This window comes from Zalophus californianus, chromosome 13 (assembly GCF_009762305.2).
Source record: "Zalophus californianus isolate mZalCal1 chromosome 13, mZalCal1.pri.v2, whole genome shotgun sequence".
NCBI classification, from domain to species: Eukaryota; Metazoa; Chordata; class Mammalia; order Carnivora; family Otariidae; genus Zalophus; species Zalophus californianus.
Genome location: NC_045607.1, coordinates 83,229,398 through 83,239,966, shown reverse-complemented (window position 1 = coordinate 83,239,966; position 10,569 = coordinate 83,229,398). Strand labels below are relative to the sequence as shown.

Here is a 10,569-nt window from a genome sequence, read left to right as displayed (position 1 = left end):
TAGTGTATCATCCTGCCTCTGTTATTACTGTTAATCTTTTATTTCAAGAAGCACCGTATTAAGCAAAATAATTTCCCAGGGAAGCACTTTGCTAATATTAATTGTTGTCCAAACTTCTTTTTATAATCTAACTCAAATCAACACTGTCTTTAGTAAGCTGGTTCCCTTCCCTAGCATATCAAAGCAAAAACAATACTGTAGTTTTAAACACTGTGGGACTCTGGCATGATGCAAGTAACTTCTATATCCTGTTTCCTACCAAAAATAGGCATTGATAATAGTACGTTATTTAAAATACAATCCTGAAGAGTCATGGGACAAAGTAATAAAGGCCTTTTCCCACAAAACATCCTTTTTAGTATTTGAAAACTTGAGTTAAAATAAGTGTCCAACTTCATCAAATACTTTTCAGAGTATGCTTATGTATTAAAACCATTTAAATTACTGTGAATGCTGTATACCCAGCTTAAAACATATGAAGTGAGACTCAAGGCTAAGAAAACATGGGATTTAACACTGAAATTATCAATTCCCTGCTCTATGTATTCATTTAAAATGTAGGAGAAAAAGCAAATCTAGTTATTATAATGACTTTCATAAGTCAACTAGTCATTATTAATGCACTCTAAGGACAAGTATGACAATTTCTTTAATTTGTTTTTGACATTTTTTAATGTCCTGGACACAACTGACATTTTTAATTCTTTCTACATCTGTAAGTAATCAATTCACTGAGACAACAGCTCACACATCCACCCCACTACCACCATCACAGCAATTAAACAGGACTGCTTGGCAGACTGGAGCTGAGGTTAAAACACCAAAACAAGCAAAAATAAAATCACACTTTACACTCATCTTAGGAGATGAAAAGTTTACTTAGAAATTGCAAACATTTAGCAAAGATAAGACATAAACACTATTTTCCATCGTCTAAGGAATACAATAATTTATAGCTGGCTTGGTACATGATCACATGATAAAAACAATCTAATGGAAAAAAACCAATGGTTCATTCTACTTTTCTGCCACTTGTAACAACTTAATAAGTGTACCAGTAAGTACTGGAAGACAGATGCATAGGAAGATTAGAATCCTAGGGCTGTTTGTTAATACGCATTATTATAAGAATTATATAAAAACAAATAGATATACAATTAACATGCAATTTAAGCTATTATTTTGAAGAAACAGGACAGAATTTAGTGAACACACTGAAAAATGTGTTAATAATGTGTTGTTATAATGAGCATATCATGGCATCTTACATGGCATGGAATTTCTTTCTTCTTAAATAATGCTTGGCAAATTGGAACAGATTGAGCTCATTCTACAGCAAATTTAAAATGAAGACAATGTGGATAATTCTATTAGATACTTTTCTAAGTATACTAAGTAATTTTTAAAGACCATGATTTCATGCCTACCTCACCATCTCCCAATTTAAAATAAAGTCATACTTTGTACCCTATGAACCTGCACTGTCCAATACAGTAGCACTTAGCCACGTGGCTATTGGAGCACTTGAGATGTAGCTAGTCAGAACTGACATGCACTGTTGAGTGCAAAATACACAACGAATTTTAAAGACTTACCATGGGGGGAAAAAAAAGGCAAAATATCTCTATAATTTTGTATATTGATTACATACTAAAATGATATTTTTAATATATTGGGTTAATTAAAATATTTAAGCTAATGCCACCAGTTTCTTTTTTAATACGACTGCTAGAAAATTAAAAATCACATATGTGGCTCCCATTTATTTCTATTGGATAGTGCTAATACAAATAATTTACAGTCGACCTATGAGCCTTCGAATTTAGCATCATACTTCAAGTACTCTGGAGAACTAAGTCCCAGAACACCCTCTGCACATACTTTACTGCAAAATTTATTTTTATCCCTCTGCAAGGTATACATTTTAAGTGTAAAAAGAATTCACAAAATATTGAATTCTTCAAAAATGTGAATTAGTACACTGTGAGAGCTAAAAGAACTTTCAATGCAGATTGTTACATTGAGAAAAATAGCTTAAGAAAAACAATGCAATCAGAAGGAAGACGGTTAGTACCTTCAGTAAAGTAAGTTAGCCAAACTTATCTTTAATGCCCAGGATCTGACCTTGCACCACAGATCACATATGTAACTTGTCCATTTAACCACAACCTACAGGAAAATCTTAAAACAACATCAACAGCAACTTAAATACTCCATTTTTGGAAAATTTTCAAGCAATGTAAAGTTCACACACATGGTCAATTCTAATAGCAGAGTACAGATGGTATCTGAGAACCATCCCGTAAATTAAAGTCCCGTAGTGTTAAATAAAGTAAGCAACTGCTTACTGTCCAAGAGACTTGGATTTAAAAATAACTTTTTTAGAGGCTGTAAAAAAATATCACTGACCTTTTATCATTTTCTTCCCCCTCCTCCATTTTTTAGTTTTTGTAGTAGTGTGTATAAATATTTGGCATATTTATACCACATTATTTTTTATTCTGTCCATCTCAAATACAAGTTCATCTAGAACCCATTTTGTCCTTCTCCTAGGGACAACACACCTCCAGCCCGAACACCGACAATGGCCACCAGCTGGCAGCCAGCATCCCAGTCACACACCAAGAACCTCGCCAGGAGGCAGTACCCAGTTATGCTGGGCTACGCGCTCTGTCCCTCCCAGCTCAGGTTGGAATGTTTGTCTTTTAAACTGTTTAAATCTGTTCACATTGGGCAAGCTCTGTCAAAAATGCTCTGAAGCCACAAATTAACAGATTCTGAAACAAATATTCATAAAAATTTCTCCCTCATATTAGAGATGCTCTGAGAAAACAAGAAGTACAGGCAATTGAATATAACTTCACATTTCACCACTACCACTTTTAAAACACTGGAAAGCAACCGAGATTTGGGGAGAAATGAACAGTACCTAAGACAGGTAATGCTAGGTATACCAATGCAGAAACTGATTGCAGAAGTCTACAGCAGTTCCCTCGGGTTCAGCAGCCCTATTAAGACATTTACTCACATTTATTAATGTGTCTTGCACAAAAAGGTAACAGCTTAAACTTTTCCCATCTCCTACCTTCAGACCATGTTCTACACAAACAGTATTTTTATTGCATGTTACTAACTCCAGCCTAAATAAGCTTAGTAATTCCTGTCAAATGATAGAATTTTTCAGTTTCAAACATATATTACTCTAAAAATATACTCCTCCGTGAAAAGGTAACAATTAGTTTGATGGTAGATCAATAATCGACTATTTATTGAGCACCTACTATGACTGCACTCAGTCTACACTCTTTAACTGATAAGAAAAAAATACATGCTTCAAACGCAAGATGACAATGGTGAGGGAGGATACTATTATGAGCATTTCTAATAGAATGCTGTATGAGTCAGTATCTGAATGTGTGAAATTGTTCATCCCTAGGACAGGAAAAAACCTCAGATTTATTACTAATCACTTTACAGAGATAAATTAACATTTGAAGTATGCTGCATAGTACTCTGAGGAAAGTGATGGCCATACATAAAATTAAGGCTGATTCCCTAAAGATATGGAAGGAAAGCCAGAATGTCATGGTTCATAATCATCCAAAGACAAAATAATAGTTTACACAAATATCTGGTTAATTCAGGCAAATGGCACTTGTATGAAGTTTCCAACTTTGCTTGAGGGGCTGGTTTAATAAAACTGCCTTTAAATAGGAGCACTTTAAATAAAATTAAAACCCTTTAAATATAATTCTCTGTAAAATCACTATTCAAGTTCCAAATCTCATTTAAATGTACATACATACATGTATGTGAATATGCACACGTGTATGTCTTAAAAGTATCTAAATTTCACTTATGATGTTTTGTGCAGTTGTATATCTTGCCTTGTATGTTTGAAGCAAATTGTGTATCTTAAGCACAATAAGTGTATTTCTCCTGAAGCTGAGATGAGACAGAGGTAAGCTAGTTTTAACTTTCTAGCCTTTAATGGTTCTGACCCGTTGGATCCCTGCAAGGTGCAAGGCATTATGCAGTGTACTGAACACGTACAGGGTCTCTTTTCAGGGAAACTGAAGTTTTAAGAAGCAAAACAGTTGTCAGTTTGAAAACCAACAGTAATTTTCTGGACAGGATTTCCAAAAACAGAATGATGTCAACTAAAGCACCCCCAACTTCTGCCAAACGTGGAAAACAATATATTACAGAAATCGTTTCCATAGAAGACATGTGTTAAGAGAACATTCATAATAGGGCTACAGGGATTGAAGCAGCGAGATGAACAATGAGGCGGTCACAGAGCATCTATGAGCTACTGCACTGGTAGTGGTTTATAAAAAATACTATCTACACTAAAATTTTAAGAGCTAGTAATATATTTAGCATATTTTTGTCTTTTTTTTGCCACTGAATATAAAATTTTGTCCTGAATTTACTAAACCTTCTACACCCTGAGGAATAACAGATTAATAAAAGAAATGTCAGGGTTAGCTTTGTGGACCATATTATCATCCAAAAAGCACAACCTATAAAGAGCTAATATTCTTGGAAGCACAAAGTTTCATCTGCAGACTAAGCTACTGCTATTTTTTTTAGCAAAGAGTTTGGTTTTAAGTGTTAACATGGCCTAACGAGAATGCAGATGTCAAGTTGAGAGCCAGAGGCACCCCCTGCAACACACACACACACACACACACACACACACACACACACACACTAGCAAAGAGTTTGGTTTTAAGTGTTAACATGGCCTAACGAGAATGCAGATGTCAAGTTGAGAGCCAGAGGCACCCCCTGCAACACACACACACACACACACACACACACACACACACACACACACACACTAGCAAAGAGTTTGGTTTTAAGTGTTAACATGGCCTAATGAGAATGCAGATGTCAAGTTGAGAGCCAGAGGCACCCCCTGCAACACACACACACACACACACACACACACACACACACACACTAGCAAAGAGTTTGGTTTTAAGTGTTAACATGGCCTAACGAGAATGCAGATGTCAAGTTGAGAGCCAGAGGCACCCCCTGCAACACACACACACACACACACACACACACACACACACTAGCAAAGAGTTTGGTTTTAAGTGTTAACATGGCCTAACGAGAATGCAGATGTCAAGTTGAGAGCCAGAGGCACCCCCTGCAACACACACACACACACACACACACACACACACACACACACACACACACACACACACACACCCCAGATCTACTACAATGGTTTCCTGTCTCCACTATGAACTATGACATATTGCTGCCGTTTAGGAATATATTATTCAACAGTCCTCTGAAAAGCACTTTGGAATCTTTAGCTGTATATTTTTATGAAATTACAAGTTATTTGCTATCCTGAAATAGGGACTTTCTGTCCCTCCCTTCTCCATAACCCAAATATATAACATGCCACATTTTAAGTTTCATCTCAATATTTACTTCTTTTCCTCCAAAATGGGATTTGGGAGGGAATTCTTAAAAGTCCCTAAAGTGAGGCAAAGGATTCATTTAGAACAATCATTGGGCCTTTCTTGTAGGGCACAGTGCCACTGTTGCCCTTGACCTTGGGCTGCCCAGGCTTCAGGCTCATCTTCAATTATACACATGCTCTCCTCTAAAATACAATGCCTCCGACCCCCAAAAAGTTAGTTGCCACAGGGAAAGAATGAATTCTTCTTGGTAGGGTGCTTAAAAATGCTAAGAAATACAAACCAAAGCATCCTACCTGCTCATATCAGTATCTCATGAAAGGATACAAACTCCATGGGACCATGCCTAGCAACTGGAATCAATACAATGAATTACAATCAACTGTTTGATAAAACTTCCATCCTTTGTTTTCTACCTAAACATTAAATATGATCTTGTTCCCTCTAGAAAGAAGAAAGGCACTCAAATTAACACAGTATGTTTAACTATTTTTTAAAAGACATTGTGTGACAAGTAGAATTTTCAGGGTTGATTTTTTTCCTGCCCACTGCCTTCCTGCCACTGAATTTGTCTCTGCCTTCCTGTGACTCCATGTACACTTCCATTCAACAGGAGTACACCGAGAGTATGTGTAGGCATAGGGAGGCGGCAGCGCGCCAAGTACCAGGGTCTGCACGGTTCTGTTTGAGACATTTATTCAGAAGACACACATTGTTAATAATGTTGTTCACATTTTCTAGAATATTTTAAATACTTTAAAGTTCTAAAATATAATTTTCTAGTAACAAAATAACTGTAAGCTTACAAAAACTTTCTGCAAAAAAAAGAGAATATATGTTACTTCCTTTTTTAACTAAATCTTTAGTATCTTCTATAATTAAGAGGGACCAAAAGATTACACTGTTGTACAGCAAGAGGCAGTTGTACTCCTAAATTATATTTAGCCTATGCCAGATACCATCTTGTGCTACAGAAAATTACTACTGTTAATTTGTTCTCAACAGTATTAAAAGTTCTTATATAAAAGCTTATTATATAATAAGCATGTATTGACATGACCTGAATACGTGGAAATCACACAAAGTCTACCACCATATATGCTTTCCTACAAACTGCCACAGAAAAGTCCAGGAACTTTTGTTTTCCTAACTTGTGTCACATAAGCCCTCACCTGAAGATTTAAATGGCTTTGAGTGACAACCTGTATGGATTTAATCCTATTAATAATGAAGTCCTTAATTTAATTAGAACCGTACCATAGGAATAAGGGATATGACTGAGAGTCTGGGCCCAGGGTTTCCAAAGAGGTAATAGAATGCTAAAACCTAGTAAAGAAAAAGGGGACATTAATAGGTAACTAATCCTTAAATTAAAAAAAAAAATGACTCACACAGGTTTAAGAAATACCTAAAAAGGTCCACAATTCAAGCTGGGGAGTAGAAAAGGAGAAGCATAAAATGACTATCCAGGCACAAATACAGATCAAAAAGTCTTTGAAATCAAAGAATTTCTTCAAATGCCCCAGTGTTTCTGGCTCTGTTGGCAAGATCTGTCCTCCTAATATCATAAATGAACGAAAGTAGTGTTCTTAATGCAAACGAGCTTTGTTCTATGAATTTTTAATATATATTTAAAGTACAGTTAATTCATAATTATAGAGCTGCATTTCTTGGCTGGTATTTAACGAGTTTAATAAACAAGGTATTTAAATGAAGAAAAAAATCTAAATTAACTTATTGTTTATGTAATAGCTCACCGGAAGTATCATGAATCTAGACTACATCATTCATTCACAATCCATTGTTCTAATCCATTAATTTCTCAATCATAACTCATTCTGTCCATTACTTATGATCAATCTTTCCCTTCTTCAAACAGATAATCATTTATTAATTTGATAAATATTTAATGAGTCCTCACAATGTGCAAGGCACACAGTATAATGTGGGAACATCATATTACCAAAATAGGTATACTTTAAAAAAGGTGGGGTGGGGGAAGAAGGTGGTGGTGGAGGTATTTACAGATCTTATTGCTTTTGGTTTGTCAGTAGTATTCTTGATCCACAGGACAGTACAATGGCCTACTATTCTTCCAATGGAAAGTTTGATGAAATGTGTGTCAATCTAAACTATCTTTTTGACAATGACATATTTATAGAAAAAAAAAGATTAACACGTCCCTGAAAATACACACACCTTTCCACTGCATTAACTCATTCAGTCAAAGAGATATTATCACACCACAGCTAATGAGTGTAGATGTCAACCATCTAGGAAAAAACACAACCATACAGGGCAATACTAGGTTTTTCTGTGAATGAACACTTGAAAAATGCAAATTTTAGAAATAAAGTAGCACACAAAAGTCACAAACAGTAAATATCCTTTAGATATTTGTATTTTTACTCCCTACTCAAAATTTTATTAGGGGAAGACAAGAGACCAAGATATCTTATAGGACTGCATGGCTTCTTAAAGGGGTGGATTAAGGGCCTTAACACACATGAAGACAGATAACATCAAAGGTGGTGGCTCTAAAAAGGCGTGGAGCACGATCAAATTGAGCTGATGTTTCACAGGGTATTGTCTGTGCTCCTGCCCTGTCACTCTCACATCAAAGCATAAGAAGCCCTATTACCTGGGACACTTAGAATGATGTGTGGAAAAAAGGTAATACTGAGTGAGGCCAGGATTTGGCAACATGTATTTAGTGGAATGGGCTGACTCTCTCATGTCCTCTCTGTGTAGTTTCCCCACCATCCCCTACAGGTGCTGAAAATCACAAACTAATGGTTTTATCCATAGAGGTCTAGGTAGACCTTGAGGTATTTGATTCAAAATACGCTTTGTACACAAAGGGCCATGGAATTATGTTCATAATGACAACTGTTTTCTTACCTAAATACTACAAAAACTATAAAAGGTTAATTTTGCCCCAAGAGAGAAAAGCAGCTTCTGTCCACAAGAACCGGGCTGAACAATTTTTCTGGTGTTCTTAAGTCTTACCTGACAGTTTGCTACTCAACAAAATCATGATGCACAAAAAGAACTTATGCTTCTCCTAAGCTTAAGGCAATGTACCTCACTCAAGCCCAGGGTTCCCATAATAGTAGACAGGAGACGTTTGCCTTCCCCTATGTCTGTCCCCTCACCCTACAGGTGACCTAGCAAGTAAAAAGGAGAAGAAGCAAAGTATGGCGGTCATACTTACTTCAGCCACTATTACATTCTGCACACACGTAGGACAACAGGCAGTTTCCATCGTTAGGGGAACTTTTAGAGGGGCAGTTCATATTAATACTGTGTGGTGTGTGGTGTGTGTGTGTGTTTAATGGGGTATGAAATTCACTGGAAAGAGGACGGAGAGTATCTTCAGTACACATCCTCAAAATAAGACATTTAAAGAAAAACAAAGGTAAAAGTGTCAAAAAATATGGAATGCATTGGGAAAATAAAGAAAAGGTATGTGGAGAGGAAAGAACAAACACAGACCATTTACAAAGGGGAAAATATATTAAGAAAGTAAACATTACCAGGCCTTTTTCCCACCCTGCCTCACAGACCTGAAAAACCCAGCCCTTATTATTAAAAAGATAAGATACAGCTGTGAGGTGGCTACTTTGGTACCTCATCCCTGATAAGTTTAATATCAAAGTCTTTAAGTTGTTTTATTTTTTAAAACAAAGGTTGAAGAACTAACCTTCAAAAGCTATTCTTTCCTCTGGCATTTACCAGCAAACTTTTAAAAATCATTTCATAAACATTCTGTAGTTTAAGTATATCCTCAGGAACTTAAAATTTTTAAAAAGGAAGATTTTTATGGATACATTTCCATGCATATTTTCCCCACTTTTCATGGTAAATTTAAAAGGAAAATAAGTAGTAATAACTAAAAATGGCATTCCAGGTTTAAACAACAAATGATGTTTATAGGGGCTAACTTGAGTGTTTTTGGCCTATACCAAACTTGAGGTAAAAAGAATCTATCAAAACTAGTGATAAAAATAATTTCCCAGTCCTGTAATTACATAAACTCTTAAAATTCATTTTTCTTTTAAAATAACCATTTTAAAATGGATCACACATTGGAAGCATGTTTTTTATATAAATTCCAGTAACTTCTGACTTTGGTTACATTCGTCAATAACTTGAGTCGAGAAAGAGAAATGATTTATATTTTCACAAATCCATCTATCTGGCCATTTGATTCTCAAAACAATAATTAGATATGAGTAATTTTGAGCTTGTATTATTCTAAAGCTGAACAACAACATGAATTTTTAATTAAAAAAAAAAAGAAACTAGCCTATGCAGCAATTGCACTGAGGTGGGTAGATGTGTCTGTGAACCACTTAGGAGAACCAAAATGAGAGGAAGCTTCACGTATAGAAATATAAAGGATGAAAAGCTTAAAAAAAAAAAAAAATTAAGACTCACTGTTTAGCAGGAAGAAACTACACAGTTATTTTATCCCCAAAGGAATGCCAGTTCTTAACAAAATAAATAAAATGAAAGATTTACTATGGACTTTTAACCTAAAGATGAAGACCACACATAATAGCAAACAGTTCATGCAACTATGTAAGGAAGAAAGGAAAGCAATATTGCACTGAAAGGGGAACCTTGCAGGACTAATACACCTCTTTCATTGACTCAACGTAACCAGCCATTTCCTGTATGCATTGGCAAACCTGGCCTGCTCTACGTTCCGGCAGGTGGACAATACTTGATCGATGAACCTATGCTCCATTTCCAGGCCCCGGGAGTCTGGAGCTGGGGTCCGCTTCAGGCGTTTGGTTTCCTGGGAATAGCCTTGCTTGCTACAGTCATTCAGCCCGTCCACCTCCATGGCCTGAGACACGTGTGGGCCTGCTGGGATGAGGTGCAAGTCACTCAAAGTCCCCCCAGGGCTGTCTGCAGGTGACAACTGGGTCACGCTGTGAGGAAACCTACCACTTAAGTGATGCTGAAGGTAGAAAACGTGCCGCCTGTGAAGGAGGAGGGGGGAGGAAGAGAACACGGAAAAGAAAACTCAGTATCACGAAGTCAAGCTTTTCAGGGAAAAAAACAAGAATAATAAGTTGATAATTTCAAGACATACAGTACTCAGTTTGCT

The 10,569-nt window shown here is 36.3% G+C and overlaps 1 protein-coding gene across 3 annotated transcripts in view; it reads right to left on the bottom strand.

Annotated features, from left to right (window-relative positions):
* Positions 1-620: 620 nt before the first annotated feature.
* The window catches only part of PTAR1 (protein prenyltransferase alpha subunit repeat containing 1), a 57,746-nt gene continuing 47,797 nt past the window's right edge, over positions 621-10,569 (bottom strand). For 2 of the 3 annotated variants that reach the window (XM_027616380.2, XM_027616381.2), the window contains one exon: positions 622-10,441. In XM_027616380.2, the coding sequence (XP_027472181.1) occupies positions 10,099-10,441 (343 nt within the window). In that variant the 3' untranslated portion in view covers positions 622-10,098. Of the gene's footprint in view, positions 10,442-10,569 lie in introns of all 3 variants that reach the window. The other variant, XM_027616382.2, reaches the window with a different exon arrangement.